Source organism: Natrix helvetica, assembly GCF_964273705.1.
Source record: "Natrix helvetica genome assembly, chromosome: 2".
In the NCBI taxonomy this organism is placed as follows: Eukaryota; Metazoa; Chordata; class Lepidosauria; order Squamata; family Natricidae; genus Natrix; species Natrix helvetica.
The window spans coordinates 227260477-227280155 of NC_138552.1; the positions used below are offsets into that span (position 1 = coordinate 227260477).

General features: G+C 37.4%; 1 protein-coding gene across 2 annotated transcripts in view; it reads left to right on the plus strand.

The window, feature by feature from the left end:
* Positions 1 to 19679, plus strand: part of CRIM1 (cysteine rich transmembrane BMP regulator 1) — a 148358-nt gene that overhangs the window by 104490 nt on the left and 24189 nt on the right. For both annotated transcript variants that reach the window (XM_081941882.1, XM_081941883.1), the window contains 3 exons: positions 236 to 433; positions 10814 to 10942; positions 12628 to 12784. In XM_081941882.1, coding sequence (XP_081798008.1) covers positions 236 to 433; positions 10814 to 10942; positions 12628 to 12784 — 484 coding nt within the window. The remainder of the gene's footprint in view (positions 1 to 235; positions 434 to 10813; positions 10943 to 12627; positions 12785 to 19679) is intronic.

The following is a 19679-nucleotide window of genomic DNA, read 5'->3' on the forward strand; positions in this document are numbered from 1 at the left end:
AATGTTGCAATGGTTGTAAGTGTGAGAAGCGGTCATAAGTCACTTTTTTTCAGTTCCATTCTAATTTCAAGTGGTCACTAAATGAACTGTTGTAAATCAACAACTGCCTGTACATAGCCTTGACTTAATGAATTCTGAGAACTTCAACCCATTGTTACCAACATGGAATATTCATTAATCATTGTAGGTGAATTAAACTATTTAAGCTTTGTTTAATTTGCTTGTTTGCTTTCAGATTCCATCTCTCCAATTAGCAACCCTGCAGGATGTTATGCTAATAGTCAGATTCAAGCACATGGTGACCGCTGGAGGGAAGATGATTGTACTTTCTGCCAGTGCATCAATGGAGAGTCCCATTGTGTGGCCACAGCCTGTGGACAAAGTTGCTTGAACCCTGTAAAGGTTCCAGGAGAATGTTGCCCAATGTGTGAAGGTCAGACATGAAAAAAATTAATTACCTGTCTTTTTTTGTGGGGAAGGATGGATAGCTTTGATTATAAAGTGTTCCTATTTTTAAAAACATAACAAAAGCCCTTCCCTTATCTAATAACAGAAAGAACGTGTGCCATCAGCTTTAACTGCAATGAATAGAACTCGTTTTGGAGCAGAGTAAGGTTTTGTATGACTGCACTAGACATTAGATAATACAGGCTGCTGCCGTATTATCTGCAAAACAAAGGGGGAGACATGACATTATTTGAAAAATCTCTACATCTGTAATTAATTTACAGATTTACAGAGCATTTTTTTGTGCCAGTTTTCACTATATAGTCATTTTTTTCTCACTTGGTAGAGTTTCAGACCCACTTTAATTTTATTATTCAAACTTTTTTTCGTTTTGATCTACAGCTTTCATGGAAAGGATGATGATAATACATTGTCATGTGGTCAGTCAGATATGATCAGATATCTGCCTTACTCGTAGCGCTCGAGCTATAACTATATCTTCAGAAACCATTCAAACTTACAACAGTCTTGATTATGTCTGGTTCTCAGAATGGCAGCCATCTCAGTACCTTTTACAATCATGTGATCACAGTCTGGCTGCTTGGCAAAGTGTTCACACTTATGACTGGTTAACTAATGCCTTGCAATCATGTAATCACCATTTACAACTTTTCTTGCCTTGTGTACCCTGTGTCAGGCGTATCTCCTACACCCTTCCCGATCTCCACAGTGCCATACACATCCTCTTGCACACTATTCAGGACTGCCCATGCACACCATTTCCAACCCTCCCCTGCATACCTCCCTCCCCAATTACACACTTCTCCTATACCCCCTTAAGTCCTTCTCCATCCAGTAGCAACCACTTCCCTGGCATTTTCTATTTCCCGCTGGCTTCCCCACTGACTTTGGTTGTGGAAAGTCAACAGGAAATTTCTTCACCTAAATACCATGGGATTTTGTGTGTGTGAGTGTGTGTGTGTGTGTGAGAGAGAGAGAGAGAGAGATTTATATGCTGCCCATTTCAGTATCAAGCAGCTCTGGACAATGGCAACCGGGCTTGCAGGGATTGTCATTATTAAGTGATGTGGTTTTTACCAATGGAAATTCCTTTCCCAATTGCTGCTGTAAATCAAGGATTATCTGTAGTGGGTCTTTTGGATCTTAGATACTAGTTGGGTTGGATACCCGTGCTTCACTACGGAACCATGTGATCAGGCTAGATAAATTGACAGTTAAAGCTTGAACATTAATGAATAGTTATGATTGGCCTCTCCTCTCCCCTTCTTTCCCTCAGGTATGTCCCACAGAAGCCTCTCCTATCCCCTTTCTCTCCCCCAGGCTGGCCCTATTGATCCTCTCCTATCCCCTTCTCTCCCTCAGGCTTACCCCACAGAGACCCCACTATCTTATCCCCTTCTTTCCCTCAGGTTTTCTCCACAGAAGCCCCACCTATCTTATCCCCTTCTCTCCCTCAGGCTTGCCCCACAGAAGCCTCTTCTATGTTACCCCTTCTCTCCCTTTGGGGAGGGGGAGTAGAACTTCTATCTCCTTAGCATTAGAGTATGGTAATAATAATAATATAAGAAATACTAAAGTTCTGATGGTCATTTCAAAAAATTCTTTCTTAGCGAGCACCTAGAAGACAAGAGGAACATACGTGCCAAATTTTAAGTTTGTGGGCTTTATGGTCCTGGGGATTTCGTGATGATGCATGAGTGGTATTTCACTTTTATATAGAGAGACTAGCTGAATGCCCGTGCTCCACTACGAAACTATGTGATCGAGCTTGATAAATGGACACTTAAAGCTTGAAAATTAATGAGTAGTTATCATCGACCTCTCCTTACCCCTTCTCTCCCTCAGGCTTGCCCCACAGAAGCCTCTCCTATCCTATCCTCTTCTCTCCCTCAGGTTTGCCCCACAGAAGCCCCACCTATATTATCACCTTCTCTCCTTCAGGTTCCTCTCCAAACTCTCAGCCAGCAGGCCAGTTGAGTCACATGCTGACCACGCCCATGTCCAAATTTTCAGTTGGGGAGGGGGAGTAGAACGTCTAACTCCTTAGCATCAGAGCATGTTAATAATAATATACGGAATACTAATGCTCTGATGGTCATTTCGAAAAATCCTTGGTTACCGAGCACCTAAAAGCCAAGAGGAACATACATGCCAAATTTCAAGTTTGTAGAAGATGTATGTATGTATGTATGTATGTATGTATGTATGTATGTATGTATGTATGTATATGTATATATGTATCTAATAAGGCTAAATTGCCTTGTTTACAACATCGTTGTAAAACTATTAGGAAGTGTTCACAAACCCTGAAAGTGAATATAAGACTTTTAAACTTATCCCCCACATTTTCCTTTTTGCAGGCTTAGAAAATAGTTTTCAAAACCATGCTTGAGTCTTACAGACAGAAATGCTGTACTGCAGCTATTCAGTAACCCAGTATATGGAAGACTAGTGATGGATCATGAGTATTTTACATTTTTTTAACCGTAGAACTCCTTTCCTGACTAATCTTTCTCATTGCCCATAACTTGTTACTTTGATTTCTTGCCTGAATGCTTAAGGGAAATTCATAGCAAATTGTGACTTGAGATGTAGCTCATTCATATGGCCTTATAACCTTATAGGCAATCAAATGTAGAGATTGGAATCCAGCAGTGTAGTTTTAAGATATATATATCCCTTTTGAAAATGCAAACCTGCTTTGTCCTTCATATTAAAAAGCTGAGATTCTGAATGGGCTCTTTCTTTTTAATAAAGAACAGGGTTCAACTAATCTTTCTTCAGAGATTTACTATATTCAGATTTTTTTCTAAAAAGGTTTCCAGAACCTTTTTTTGACCTCTTATGATTTTGTAAACTCCGTACTTCTATTTATTCTGTAAAAGTTTAATTAAAAGATAAAGCTAAGCAATGTAGTTCTAAAATATTTTGTTGCTGCATTAGGAATTTGGACACAAGGAAGGAAATTCTCTGCATCTGAACTTGGAACTGGTATTTTTCATGTAATGAACTCAGGGAAAAGAAAAGCTGTCTGGAATGCTAACTATGAAGATGGAAAACATTTAGTCACCCTTGGAATGATATGAATGTTTTTCCAGGAAGCTTAAGTAAACGCATATTCTATAGCGCAGAAGGCAGTATTTAACTTTTTTTGGAAGATTGACAATGTTCCACAAAGAGCACGGAAGTTTAAAAAGATCATTAAAGATAGTTCTGTCAGAGGCAAACAAACTATTGAGTTAACTAAATATTTCTGCTTATTTTGAGACATTTGACTTCATTTTTAAATAATGCAAAAATATTTTAGAAATGTTAAAGAAACATTTACAACTATAGCTTACATTTAATGTTACCCTCTATAAAAATAATGTCTTGTACAAGGATATATTCCACCTTTTGACTGTGTTGTATATCCTGCTGCACTACCAAGAATTGCTTTTCATGACTTTGGAAGAATGAACAGACACTAGGATTTGGCCTATTTACCATTTTAAACCACAAAACCAGGGTAAGGGTTGGTCTTACAATATATTATTAATTTTAAGCACCGCTTAATAATTATATTTTTACTTCATAAACATAAATTATATAAATTACTTTTGACTTCCCCTGCCAAAAACTTTTTGTTCTTTTCCTTCTCATGAACAGAAATAATTGTTAGGGAATGCAAAAGGCTGTGGGAGTCACTTAATAACTTTCCAGATGTCTGAAAAATGAATACATGTCTGTTTATGTATGACTTTTTTGCTTATCTGAATAAAAGAAATACCCTTAAAGCTTGTACCTATAGTGGAAACACATAACTGTAGTTTCCATACTTAATGTAACACCAGAAAGCCTACCATAGAGTAAAAACAGAGGAGAAAATTAATGAGATTTCCAGGAAAATTCAGAGCCAAAATTTTGGTGACATTTGTACTGCAAACTTGCAAAGTTTATAATCAGTGAAGCCAAATGGCAATATAATGGTCTTTCAAGGTTTTGCTTTGGATTGCTGATTTTGGGGAGGAGGCAAAGAAGAAGAAGCTTGATGAATGCTTTGAACTGTAGTCTGCATTTGACTTAGAGGTTCAAGTTGTACAGCTTGCAAATAATAATTCTGGTCACAGTACATTTATTATGCAAAACAGATTACCCAAATGCTTTTCCTGTGCAGTATTAGTTAAGAATCAGTTTCTGGAACAAGGATGCCAAACATAGAAGTAGCCAGTGAAAAATCAGCTGATGAAGTAGAGCGTAGGGAAGCAGGAATTTCAGAAAAGAGAACTAGAAAAACATGAATCAGAAGAAAACCAATACATCAAAGAATCTTGACGAAAGAGATGAAATTTCTGCTTTCCCATTCATTTTACAATACATATTTTTGTTGCTATGCTCACAAAGACACGTTTAGAGGAAACATAGATAAGTTTTGTACTAAGCTTTTTGAACAAACGGTAGTTGCTGCCTGCTCCACGATTTAATGTGAAATGAAATCTTCAGCTCAACTAAAAATCTTTTGTTCATATTGGATGACTTGAAGGAATGAAGGAGGTATTAATATTTTAGATTGGGTTTAAAATGAAGTGAAAGATATATCTCTCAAGCCTGGATTAGACTTCTCTATTACTGCACGTCGGGGAACGTATACGTCTATCATTTGCATAGGTGCATAGCTGTTGCACTTATACATCTGCACATGTTAATGTTCTGGCTATGGGGCGCTCAAACAGCAAAGCACAGAACAGGCTTTCAGATCAACCAATCAGCATGCACGATGCACACCTCCACACAACACGCAATTGGGATTTAGGTATGCACATTTGCCTGTCTGTAACCATCTGCAACCTATGCTTACCCATCAACTCCTTCACAGCATAGGTATGTGGCGACATCTACATACAGTTGCAGCAATTCTAAAAAAAGTTTCAGAAGGAACCCATGGTATAGTAAACACTCCAGGGTGTACATTTCATTCTTTAACTCTCTAGGTCATGTAATCACCTACCAACTCTGGGTTTTTGAATAACCGTAAAAATCCAATTCCTACCTATTCTACTAATGAATGAGAAAAGTTATGCTCTCTTTCTATTTAGTTGATAAAACTGAGCAGACCAACATATATGATGATCAGGAGTACATGTTGTTTGGGAGAATGCAGCCATTGTTTGGATATTCCCCAATAAGTTACGTTGAAATATGATGATATCTGTTCCTATCCATAACAGTTTCTTCCATCATAATGCTTTGCAGTATTTCTCTTAAGTCTTCTAGATTTTTTTATGGTCAGCCTAGAAACAGAATTTAAATTGTCTAGTTTACTAAGTCAGAGGACAAGTTCAGCTATGTAACACCTCCTTTATTCAGAACTGAAGAAACATTGCAGAACAGAAGAAATTCCTCACCTTGGTCTTTTTTTCCTGAAAATTGTTTTGTGAGGCATCGATAAAAAGTGTTTGTGCTAAGGGCTTTTGTATTTTAGGGAACAGAAAATTCTCTCTCTCTTGGCAAAAACCATGAGTAAACAAAACTTTTTCTTCACACTTATTCTGTTTTCACATTGAACATTTGGTATGAGAGAAAAAGAGATTTTGCATATTTTTATAATATTAAAAGTATGTACATGGTTGCTTAGCAATAAAAAAAAACAAAATCTAATTGATAATAAATATCAAATATGCTGGCAGGTTTAAACAGATGGAGTATATAGTGTTATTAGATAGTTTTAACTGAAATCCATTCAGTGAAAGGCAATAAAAATGATGCGGTTTGAAAAGCCTAAATGAATGCCAAGATTAATTAGAGGTGGTTACTGATTAATGCTTGTTTTTCACACAGCCTGATCTGGATGATTGGACAAATTATTTGAAGGGCTTTGGACTAAGAATTTTGTATATATAAAGAAACTATATGCTCTCAAGGCAATTTATTTAGCCATCCTGAGTTGCATAAAAAGCATCCTGGTTTACTAAAAATCCTAGGAAAGCATAAAGAATTTGAATCTCTTCTTGTGAATGCCTTTAGATCTCTTAGAACTCTATACCTACTCTTTTGATAGAACTTTTTTCACCATTCTTGCAAATAGATGCAAGCTCTAAAATGTTCAAGATTTTCTACAAACATAGTGTATACACTGTTTAATGAGGCAAGAAAATTTGTCAATTTCAATTTTACATTGAAAGTGGACTAGTTATCAAACCCCCCCCCCCCCCAATATAAGGAGGGAAACTGGAAAACCAACATTATAAGTTTTCATGGATAAGACTACAAACACTTTGGCTCTTTAATATTAAATGTTTTGTGACCTACTCAGTTAGAATTGTTCAGCAAATAATAATTAAAGAAGGAAAGGATTGAAATAAAAATTAAAGTTTACTTTTGGGAGATTTAAAATACTTTTCTGACTCAAAAATCAAATTGCTGAATATTTACAGAAGCAGATATGAGTCACTGGATTAAAGAATTCACTGACTGTATTAAATGAAACCTGAAACTATAAAAATGAGTAGTTATTTGAAGTGTTATGTTAATCATCTTAAAATAGCTATAACTTTAAAATAAAATTGCAACATTAACTTACATTATTAAATACTGCAGTGTGAGTGATTTTTTTTCCCATTTAGACTCTTTTTTAGGCTTAGGAAATCATTTTAATGGTGTCTCTCATAATTACATTACAGTAACACATTAATAAATTTGTGTGTATATCTGTACATGTAATGCTTATTTCAAATCTAATATTAAAGGATACAATTTTTCTTAAATTCTTCCATTTCTAAAATGTATAGCAATGAAAAGTAATTTTCTGTTTATTGTCTCATCATCTGTTCACTCAGGCTTTCTCCTGCAGTTTGTCAAGGGCAGCACTGAAAGATTAACCTAGATCACATGACCATATGGGCTTTTTCAAACTTAACTGTTTGCCTATTCAAATAGCTAGAAGCCTGACTGTAGCTGGCTTTATTTGTTGAGTCTTGTTCAGTGAAGTGAGAATAGCTGTGGGGGTGTTTGTTTTGTTTTGTTTTAAAAGCTACATTTTTGTGGGGGGTGGGAAATAAAATTATTTCTTTTGTTCTCTTTCTCAGCTTATTAGGACCCAGGCATGCATACAAAATTGCTGTATCTCAAGAGGTATCTCTCTGAATGGAAGAATATAGTGATAAACTTGTTTTTAAAAAGCATAAAAGGAAAATGAACATAATGGAAGTAGTTATATAATATTTCAAATATTATAAAGAAAAAGTCTACAATAATTTACCTTGTAGTATAAATATTGTGGCATTATTCAGGGGAAAATCTAATGGTTATCTTTCCAAATTTTAGAAAAATAGAGTAATTGGAAACCAGGAGATATTTGTGAATAAAAACAGCAATGTCAGTGGATGAGGGAAAGTTTCAACAAGCTAAATATATATGGTTCATTTATTGATAATTTATAGATATTAGATTAATATGAATATTGTTTTTCAGATAAAAAATATTTTAAATACCATATTTTAACCCAAAATTATATGTATATAATTTTTTTAAATAAATATAATTTAAAATGTTATATAATAAAATAGAATAAGAATGGCATCTGAAAAAAAAATGTTCAGTACTGATTTTCTCATAGATTATATGTACATTTGGAAAAGACATATATAAAGACATTTCCAGCTGCATAATCTTTTCTCTCCTTCATTGCAAGAAAAATACTAAAATAAAAATGTAACGAAAATTCACTATAGGTGTTAAAAACAGATGTGTGGGGTTACCCAGTGTTTGGATAAAGATGACATCTAGCTCTACTTGTTCATTCCAAAGTGAGATAGTTGATGTGGCATTAATAACAGAATAATAATACCAAGCAACAAAGAAAATACTAATATTTATAAATAATGTTTGCATTAGAATAGTGCAGAGCCAGGGATTTGGGGGCTACAGTGGCTGCGAATGTCTCAGCTCACTTTGGTTTATCATCTTCAATCTTTCATGGACAACGATAACATTTTTTAATAGCTTCATGTTAGATTGTTAGAATATCCTTTAATGTTGTTCACAATTCAAAGATTCTTCCAAAGGTGTTTACTGAGCATTGTAATATGATTAGAATTTACACATTATCCACCACATATATTAAGATTAGACAATATTGCTGGTTTTAGATATTGGATGGCTTCCCGCCCATCAGCTGTTTCAGGTTGCAGTGAGTGCCATTGCTTATTGCCGCCTCCATGCACCCCATTTTCAGTCTTTGCATCCCATTTTCCACCCATTCTGATCCCCGCCGCCCGGAATGGGCGGAAAATGGGATGTGTGGAGGCAGAAAATGGGCCATATAGAGGCTGAAAATGGGATGTGGATGCCGAAAATGGGGCACGCAGACACAGCAATAGACTATGGCAATCCCTGCAGTCTGAAACAGCTAATGTTGGGAGGCCGATCCAACCAATAATCAGCTGCTTGTGCTAATCAGGCTGTGCTAAAATTGAAACTCTTTGTTGCAAGGAGGAAAATTGCTAGGAGGCAGAGGCAGATTTTTTTTTCTTGTGCTAATCAGGCTGTGCTGAAACTGAAACAGGCTGCTTGCTGCAAGGAGACAAATTACTGAGAAGCAGAGGCAGATTTTTTTTTCATGTTTTCCTCTCTAAAAGCTAGGTGGGTCTTATACTTCAGAGCATCTTATACTCCAAAAAATATGGTATACCATGGCTAACACTAGTAGGTAACTATGAAGGTTTTGGAAAATATATTCCAAAGCAACAGTGTATGTATGGGAACCATGCACCCAATGGTCTTTCCATTGGAAGAAAAGGTTAACTTTAAAGAAACCGGGCAGAAGCTTTTGAACTGTGGTATAGCAGAAGATTCTTCATAATATTATGGGTACCTAAGAAAACAAATGGATTATAGAACAAATCAATCAGAATTCTCACTTTGGGCACAAATGACCAGGCACAGGTACTGTGGGCAAAGATGCAGCTCTGTTGAGTCCATAATTCTAGAAAAGATAAGAGAAAAAGATGATTGGCAGTATGGTGGAGACACTTAATTTCACTGGATAATGGGTGCATTAAGATCTGAAGGGCCAGGATAGGAACAAATTATTCTAGTGAAGACCTATCTGTGCTTCTGAGAATCAACACTGACTAGATGGCAGATAATCACATATCCAGATGGGGGCTATTTATATGATTGCAAACTTTTAAATTGTTTCATTTCTGAGTTCAATAAATCATCAATGCTAAGCAATTTTGGGCAATTGGACAAAATAAAATTTTGCCTTCATTAAAATTCTATGCTAATTGCTAAAATGTATACTGTTAAACTGTTCCTATAATTTATTGCAATAATTAGAAGAATGCTGAAGCAAAATTGAAGGGTTTGTCTAATTGATAATGATTTTATTAATACACTTCCTTTTCTAACTTCAGTTTGAAAAAGCTTCTTGTTAGATCTAATTTAATTCAAAAGCTTTAATTTTCAGCATTGATCGGGTCAGTGGGATTTTATTCCTGAATAACTTGCACTGTTCTTTTCTTTAAGAAACTCTTAAGGATTTTAATTACCTCTAGGTTGTAATTAGCACATAAAGCATTCTCTTTTTTTCATAAATCTGTTACTTGAATACTGGCATGCAATTTATAACACAATTTGTTTGTTTAAAAATACTACTCATTAAAAATAATTCTAATACAAGGGCAAAGATAACTCAAGTTTTTAAAAAATACAGCTTTATATAGCTACCAATAGTAGCAGCTTAAAAGTTTACAACAAACTAAAACTAACTTTAGCCAAATTTTAAAAATGGATAAACAAGTAGGTTTAGTATGTCCACACTGCTGTTTTAAGTAAAAGGCATTTCTTAGTTGTCTCAGTCCTAAACTCTGTTGGGCTTTTATTAATGAACATGAACATGTAAATTGATTTGGAAGTAGGCTGGCTGCTAGTCAGTCTACAGGCATAACATGTTCCTAGCATTTTAAACCCTATTAGCAACTTTACCAATACATTAGTTGCAGCTTCTGAGCCACTTTCCAAGGCAGCTTCTCTTACAATCTATTGCACTAGTCCAATTTTGACAGGAACTGTCATAATTGGTTAACCCAGCCATATTTGGCAAAGAGCTTTAGACGTAAAACTTGTGTCTCCCATTATTAGCAATGGTTTTAAAGAACTCCTATGATAACTACATCTGAGTTTGAATTATGGTTTCAGGCTTTTACAGGAATTGTCTATATATCAAAGCCTTATTGTTTGTTCTTTGCTTGTTTATATTTCACATTTCTTAGCCTCCCTCCCACATTTCCACTTTTAGAATCTAATATGATACACTGTATCAAACATTGGTAATTTATAACCATATGTTCGCTTTTTTCATTAGAGCCAACCTACATCACAATAGGTCCACCTACATGTCCTTCTCTGGTGAACTGTACGCTAAAAGAGACAGACTGCATTTATGACTTCAAGCTAGATCAAAATGGTTGTCGCATTTGCCAGTGTAAAACTAGTAAGTACAAATACTATGTTCAGTTATCTTGTTTGAAAAAAAATATTCTTAAATTTCATATTGATGTTTTTCCTCAAAATTCAGTTGGCTCATGCAAAATACTGATGTTTTTATTAGAAAATCCTGTTTTTCATTTTATAAAATAAAACATTTCCAAATATCGATTTTGCCATGTTTTAGTAGGGCAACAAGAAGATCAGAACACCTTTATTATTTTCAGTAGATGGAGTACCTCTTTGTTAAATCATATATAAAAATATAGGTTGTTTTTTAAGTTTTGATGTGTTGATACAAAGCAGTTCAGCTACTGCACCAATGGCATATTGATAAAAAAAAAATTACCGCCTGTTAAAACTGCTATTAATCAATAAATTTGGAAACTCAAATTCTGTTAGGATTGTATTACATTATTATTTTAAGTATTTTTTAAAATCCTGTTTTTCATTTTGCATCAGTATCAACATGATGGTGTCTACCATCCAAAACATTTTCTTATCCCTGTTACATATAGGCTAATCAAGCTGTTTATAGCATAGATTATTCTTCTTAAATACTTGAAGAAGTTAAAAATAATTACAGATGATTTGTCGTAGCAGTTTTACATATTGGAACAAAAGCTATAAAACATATTGGATCATTTGAAGAAAAAAACCAAACACAATACTATCATAATAGCTAACGTTATTGTGGAAGACTTTAACATGTAATTATAGCTGACACTTTTCAAACCCGAGAGAGCTTTTGAAAGATTGTCACTTTCAGGCCTCAGGCTTGAAGGAATACTGATTACTACTAATGCAATTCTGCTGCATTTTACTATCAGTTAGTCCATTTTGAGTTTTGCAGGGAAGAAAAAGTTCTATATTGCTTATCTAATGCCCCGTATATGAGCTTCCAGCTGGTTTCAAAATTCTCTCCTTTGGGCTCTCATCTTCCAGCCTCCTTTTGCCTGTCCTCAATGCAGGCCTTTATTCTGATAATTGAAGGTTATTTATCTTTTTATAACATTGAGGAATATGGCTACTTTGCTCTTTTGTTTTGTATAAACATAAAGTTTATTTAACAGTGCTGTCATAGGAACATTTAAACTATAATAAAACATTATTGTTTATATTATTGACATGTCTGTTTTTAAAAATAACTTTACATACAAGAGCTATAACTTGCAGTTTTCAGCTCCTTAAAGATGAGACATGGAAAACATTTGATTTCTTACGCACCAGGTAAAATATAGAGCTACCTTAAAATATTGTAGTGGTCAGCTTTCCAATTGACAAGTTAATTTCCAGTCATTCGTATCAAATACTAAGAATTTTATTTCCTTTTATTGCTTAGCTTTCTTTTGAATGAAAAGAAGAATGATCAAGAAAAAGCACAAGGGCAAGGCAATATGATAATAAAACCCATTAATGTATTTTAGTAGCCTAACTGCCTTGTCCATAAATTTACTTAAAATAGACGTATCATTTCATGAAAATGTTATGTTGATATGGAATAATATATTTTATATTATAAGTCACTTTGAGAATATTTAAAATCTGGAATTTAGATAATCAGACAATATAGTAGAAATCCTACCATTGTAGGTGACTGAGGAAGATGAGAATTCTGTATCCATATGCCTTTAATTGTTGAGACAAATAACCATTGTCTCTTTTTACTAAACTTTCTTTGTTCTTTCACAGGGGAGGAGCGGTGTACCAATCTCATGTCAGATTGTTCCTTAGACTGTGACTTTGGTTTCCAAACAGATGTCCACAACTGTAAGATCTGTCAGTGCCACCCACGGCCTAAGAAATGCAAACCCATAGTATGTGACAAGTACTGTCCCTTTGGATATTTGTAAGTATTATTATTTTAAAAGCATATTTACCACAGTTTTGTATATCTTTAACATTGTGTAAAGCAAAGCCTAGTAACTATTTATATGTTTCATGTTGAAGACAGGAACTATGTAAAGACACAAAAATACTATTAGATAAAAATATTTTATCTTTATTAAGGTAAATCTTAAATAGTTTTGAATGAAGAAGTATAGACTTTCAATGAGATTTATTTTGCTTCATTTATTTAATAAAGCAGAACAAAGTGGGAAAAATGAAACTTTAAAAAATAGTCAGAAAAAAGGAAAATAGGGAATAAGATGCAGTTATAACATAAAATTTATATAAAAGAGTTTATCATGAATATACATCTGTATAATGAATACTGTATAATGAAGTATTATTATTATTTCATCCTCAGTAATCTAATAATTTACTTACTCTTCTCCGTACAAATGCAATGGGACAAGTCCAAACTCTTGTTTTAGTTGTATAAGCAGTAATCTAAGACCCAGTGATGTTTTGGTATTAAGGTTAAAATGTTTTCTCATTGTTTAGGCAAAATGGAGGTCTCTAATTCCCTATTTCAGTCAGTCTTTACAGTTTATATATTAAATTGATAATATGATTATAAGGCTTGATTATAGGCTTTTTTGTCTTATAGGACTTAAAGATCACTTCTAATAACATAAGTGTTTTATCAATTTTGTGTCTAGTTTTCTCTACAGCTTCAATTTAGTATGAGGAAAAAAATGGACATACCAGAAATAATAACCACAGTTTTGGGGTCAATATGATTGCAACAGGAAATATATAAGAACTATTTGTAATTCCACACAGTTCAATTAGCTAAAGATGTCACAGACAAATACTCCAAATGGGCCCAAGGAGATTTACATTTATTGTAATTATTAATTAAAATTGGTAAATGTGGTTTTGGAGACAGCGGGGTCCACAAGTCCCTCAGAGTTGTTCCACCAATAGTTATCCTTAGATTAGATGTATTTGCAAATTAGATTCATTTGGAAACTCACAAGCCTGGACTGGGGTGGTGGGGAGGTATTATTAGCCTCTTTCTCAACAGCCAGTATTTAAGGCATGCTATGATCCAGAAAGCAGGGGTCAACCATAAATTTTAGTTATGAAGCTTGTTGTTTCATGAATATGTTGAGATCCTGTCTAAAACCATCCAAATTGATTGCTATTATCACAGCTACTGGCATAGTTTCTGTATATTTAACTAAATCTGAGTGACTACCTGCATTTAACTTTAATTGATTAGACTCCTCTGGTTCTAACTTTATTTTCTCTCCATGTTATCTGTGCCATTCATGGTACCTCTATTGTGTCTCACCTTTGCCTCTTTAATTCTAAGCTAACCAGCCATAATTACAAAAGGGCTCCATGGTTGTCATTTTTTGTGTCTTATTGTTAGATACTGGTATCTACTACAGTGGTTTCCACCAAGATCCTCTATTCCGGCAGGAACAGAGGTTTAATCCTATTGGTCGAAGGGTCTGACAGCTCCCTATAAAAGGACTGCTGTTAGACTCAACCTTAGCTGGATTGTTCATACTTGTACTTTAATAAAGAGCTGTTGTTGCCTTTTAGCCTTGTGTGCCTTTCCATTACCCGATCTAACACTGGCGACGAGGGTGGGATTGGAAGGCAACTAGGCGAACCAAAAAGAGCGTAGCAATCCAGCAAGTACATCCAGCCCAGAGCGCAGGACGGCTTCGAGCAGCCATTTTTGAGCAGCAAACACAAAATGCCCTCAGAACACAAAATGGCCATGCATGCCCCACCGACTCCGTATGACCCAGTCACCGAGCACTGGGACTCGTATATGCTACGGTTTGACTGTTTCCTCGAGGGCAACGACGTCGTGGGCCTTTCTGAAGGCCGCAAGAAGAACATGTTCCTCGGATACTGTGGCCGGGAAGTGTTCGAAACGGCGAAAGACCTCTCTGAACCAACACTGCTACAATCGGTCGCTTTTGCTCTCTGCCCCAAAATTGATAGGGAAATTGACAAGCTCATAGGCCAGGGAATCCTAGACCCGGTTGATCACGCACACTGGGGGACCCCTATAGTGACACCTGTCAAATCTGATGGGTCTGTCCACATCTGTGCGGACTACAAATGTACAATCAATAAAGTGTTGCAACAAAGCGCTTACCCTGTACCCATTATACAGCATCTACTACGTTCTTTAGGCCCAGGGAATATTTTCACTAAATTGGACATGGTGCAGGCATACCAACAATTGCTTGTAGATGGCACTACGGCGGAGGCCCAAACTATTGTGACACACAGGGGTGCATTCAAATGTCACCACCTGCAATTCGGTGTTAGTATCGCCCCAGGACTGTTCCAAAGCATCATGGAATGGCTTTTGCAGGGGATTCCAGGAGTTGTCCCCTATTTTGACAACATCTTGGTATCGGCTGCAAATGAGGTGCAACTTTTCAAACGTTTATGAACAGTTTTGACTAGAATTAGATACAAAGGCCTCCGTATCTAAAAAGAAAAATACCAAATTAACGTGCCAATGGTTGAATTCTTAGGGTACCTAACCGACGGCTCTGGGATTCACCCGACCACCCAAAAAATTCAAGCAATACAGGACGCCCCTACACCACACAATCAAACCGAGCTACAGGGGTTCCTCGGGCTCCTTAATTTCTACAGCGTCTTTCTTAAACAGAAAGCCACCGTTGCTGAGTCCTTACACCATCTCCTTGCAAAGAACGCAAAGTGGTCCTGGGGCAGAGCTGAAGCTGCTGCATTTGCTGCGGTAAAAAGACTCCTGTCGGCGGACACTTTTCTAGTACAATACAGCGAGACCCTGCCGTTGGTGCTGACCTGCGATGCTTCTTCATTTGGCATCGGCGCCGTCCTCAGCCACCGCATGCCCAACGGAACCGAGGCTCCCTTAGCCTTTTACTCTAGGACCTTGTCCGCTGCCAAGCGGAACTACAGCCAGCTGGACCGTGAGGTTTTGGCTGCATTGGCCGGAGTAAAGAGGTTCCATGAGTACCTATATGGCCGTGATTTTGAACTAATTACGGACCACAAGCCGCTACTGGGTTTGCTGGCTGGGGACCGACCTACCCCAGTGTGTTTATAACTGCGGATGACCAGATGGACCATCTTGCCAGGAGTCCAGACCAGCTCCCCAGAGGCAGCCGCTAAGGAGTGGGAGCGTCCTCAAACACCATTGTGTAGGGTGTACATTGACTTTGCTGCCCCAGTTCATAGCCAGACATTCCTCATAGTTGTGAACACCTACTCGAAATGGCTAGAGGTAGTCCTGATGACCTCCACTACGGCAGAAGCTGTCATCAAGGTACTACGGAGACTTTTTTCCACGCACAGCCTGCCCGACGTCCTGGTCTCTGACAACGGGCCTCAATTCACGGCCATGCAATTTGAGACCTTCCTGCCCTGGTCGCGCCATTCCATCCGGCCTCCAATGGTCAGGCGGAGAGAATGGTGAGATCTGCAAAAGAGGCCCACACTAGGATGGGCCCGGGAGATTGGCAAACACGGGTTGACCACTGTTTGCTAATTCAGCACATCACACCCAGTGCCACTACAGGAAGAAGCCCTTCCGAGCTTCTCATGGGTCGCCAGCTAAGGTCCCACTTAGACCGGCTACACCCAAACTATTCTGCCGCATCTCCCCCTGACTCCACAAGCAAGATTTGGAACTTTAGTGTAGGGGATTCAGTTTACGCCCACAACTACGTCAGGGGAACTCTGTGGATTCATGCCACAGTGATAGGCATCACCAGGCCTCGCTTTTACTTTGTAGAGCTCGTGGTCGGAATTGGAGAAGGCACTTTGACCAACTCCGTGGCCGCCTCTCCAACTCCACTCTTAGACAACCAGAGGTAACTCCTGCATGAGTTAGCCAAAGCCCTACCCAAACGGAGCAAACACTCACTCCTTCCACAGCCAGCTCAAGTCCGAGGGTACCAGGAAAACTATCTGGTTATGTTGCAGGCCCGCAGCGAGCTCCGAGCAAACTGCTCTAGAAGCTCCAGGCGCGGCCTGTGAAAGGTTCCAGGAGCTTCCACCAAGCGGAGCTGCGGAGCAAACAGGTACATCTGACCTGTCCAAAGAACACCCTCTGACTGAACTGCGCAGGTCTGGCAGAGCTACCCAAAAGCCCGCCTACCTGTGTGACTACGTAACGAGTCGGATTGTTCCATCTAAGAGAGGAGGAGTGTTAGATATTGGTATCTACTACAGTGGTTTCCACCAAGGTCCTGTGTTCCTGCGGGAACAGATGTTTAATCCTATTGGTCGAAGGGTCTGACAGCTTCCTATAAAAGGGCTGCTGTCAGACTCAACCTTCGCTGGATTGTTCTCACTTGTACTTTAATAAAGAGTTGTTGTTGCCTTTTAGCCTTGTGTGTCTTTCCATTACCCGATCTAACACTTTTCATTTTGTACAATTCCACCCTAAGGTACATTGCCAGTACTCTACACAATGTTCCAAACATTGGGGGGGGGGGTTATTCCCCCATTGCTGTGGAGTTCATAGAAGGCAGGCTGTATTAACATTTCTCTCTATTAAATTCAGTGCAGCTGATAAATGCAGTTATGCAGTTTCTTCTATTGCAGTTGAAGGAGTTTTGTTTTCTGTTTTCTACCCTTGAAATATATGAACATTTAAAGTGTTCCAGCAATATATCCACCATATTTTACATGAAACACTTGATATTAAATATTTTTCACCGTGACCCTTTTCAAAGGAAATTTCTCTCCTTTTCTTTAACTAGAATTAACACTTTTTAACAACAATTATTAAATCCAGATCATACAAAATGATCTGGAGCAGCTAAATTTAAAAACTTCTTATTTAACTAAGCATAACTGATATCCTTTTTAGAATAGAATAGAATATTTTAAAGACCAAGTGTGATTGGACACTTTGTCTCCAGTGCATAACTGTCAGCGTACATGCAAACAACAAGGTAATATAATCAGGTTTTCAGCAGAGTGATGGCACAAGGAAAAAACTGTCTAGTTGTTTTGGCTTCCAATGCTCCACAGCTGTTTTACTGTTAGTTTTTCTTCACTAGGAATATTAATAGTCTAAATAAAGGCTGAAAAATCAAAATTTAATCCAGATAAGGTAGAGGGTTTTTCTCCAGTAGCATTGCTGACCTAGAAATAAGAATTTAGCTTGTCTTCAGTGTTATAGCGTCAACTATGATCTGACTTTGCTCCTGGATGCTAAGTTGGCCAGGTTTATGTTTGCTCAGCTGTCTAATGCCTCTGTTCTTGGAAACATAAGATCTTGCCATGGTAACATATGCATTAGTTATAATAGGTTTGGTTATTTAATTATGTAAGGTTTCCTTTGTAGGGGTGGTTTTGAAGAGTAGCCATACATAGAATGTATGCTGAGGCTAGCATATATGATAATCTTATTAAAACATTGATTTCTAGACAGCTTTAACCCCACCAGTGTTAGCTGTGCTCGCGTAAAGCTAACATAGCTAATGCTGGGGGAGCAGGCTTTTTTCCTCATTGCTAACACTAGCCTTAGCTTCCCCAGCGCTAGCTGTGCTAGTGAGAAGTCCTGCTGGTTTTTCTTTCCACACTAGACAGTCATAACTTCACCAATGTTAAGCTGCACTAGCATAAAGTAATAGTCTGGTGAGGAAAGAAAAACTGACAGGATTTCTTCTCCCCAATAATGAAGCTGCCTGTCCTCCTTCCCTACACCAACTTCCTGAGCTCTGGATATCTTTGAAAGATAAATGAGCAAATGATGACTGGGATGGGGTGGGGAGTATGGAATCTGGTCCTGTAGCAAAGCAGCCCCTGTGGGGACTTGGTGTGTCAGGATGGGAGGGGAAGAATAGGTAGGGGGGCACATTGCAGCTTCTCTGTGGTTGGTTGTAAAAATGAATGAGCATAGGAGTGTGTTGCAACAGACATAAGTTTGGGTCTAGGTCATAACTACCTGTTGCAGTCTCATAATTTCAAATGGTCACTAAGTGACCTGATGTAAGACAAGGACTACCTGTATGGTATTCCATGAATTGCTGATCCAGGGGTATAACAGAATATCAGTTTCCTCACTTTCTGCATCCAAATATATGACCTTGATTTTTGATGATTTAAACTACCCTGCTTAAGTATTTTTAGAATAACATGCCAATTTTGCCACTCCCCAATGCCTTAGAAGTTATTAAAATATTCCCCAGTACTACCTGTGTATTCACTGTTATATTTCTGTTTATTTCATCAGTGAACTATGCCCTTTAAAAAGCACAAAGCACTGAATCAGCTGAAGACTAAGCTAGATCTCATCTTTTTGGGGGAGTTGGTCAGATTATTTTTTACAGAAAACATACTTGGAATTTTAGGAATCACAATGGCTACCCTCATAAAATGCTTCATTACTAGTGAGGTAGAATTGGGATCTAAAAGTTTCTCTTTCACATATGCAGTATACACATATGTGAAAGAGATACATCATATCTAGACCAGTTCTCACTTCTGCTGTTCACAGTTCAGGTCTCACTTGTTTGACTTCTCTGAGTTGGGTCATGCTGAGCCTCAGGCTCTTCATTTATTCCTCCTGTTATCGCAGGTCACCTCCAACCACTTTTTCCTCCAAATCATACACCCACAACTATGCTACTTTTTATTTGTTCTCACACTTTGTAATCCAGTTACTCTTAACAGTGATGCCAAGTTATTTTTTTGAATTTCTGAGCAGCTATAAATATTTTATCACTGAGGTTGTCTCTTTTTTTTTCTATTGCTCCTGTTAGCATGGAACAAATCAGTCATGAGATTCAGTCCACCAAATCTTTTGTTATATCTGCCTTCCTGTATTAAGTCTTTAACTTCATCTAGCTTGTTTCCTGTGCTCTGCATATTGGTAT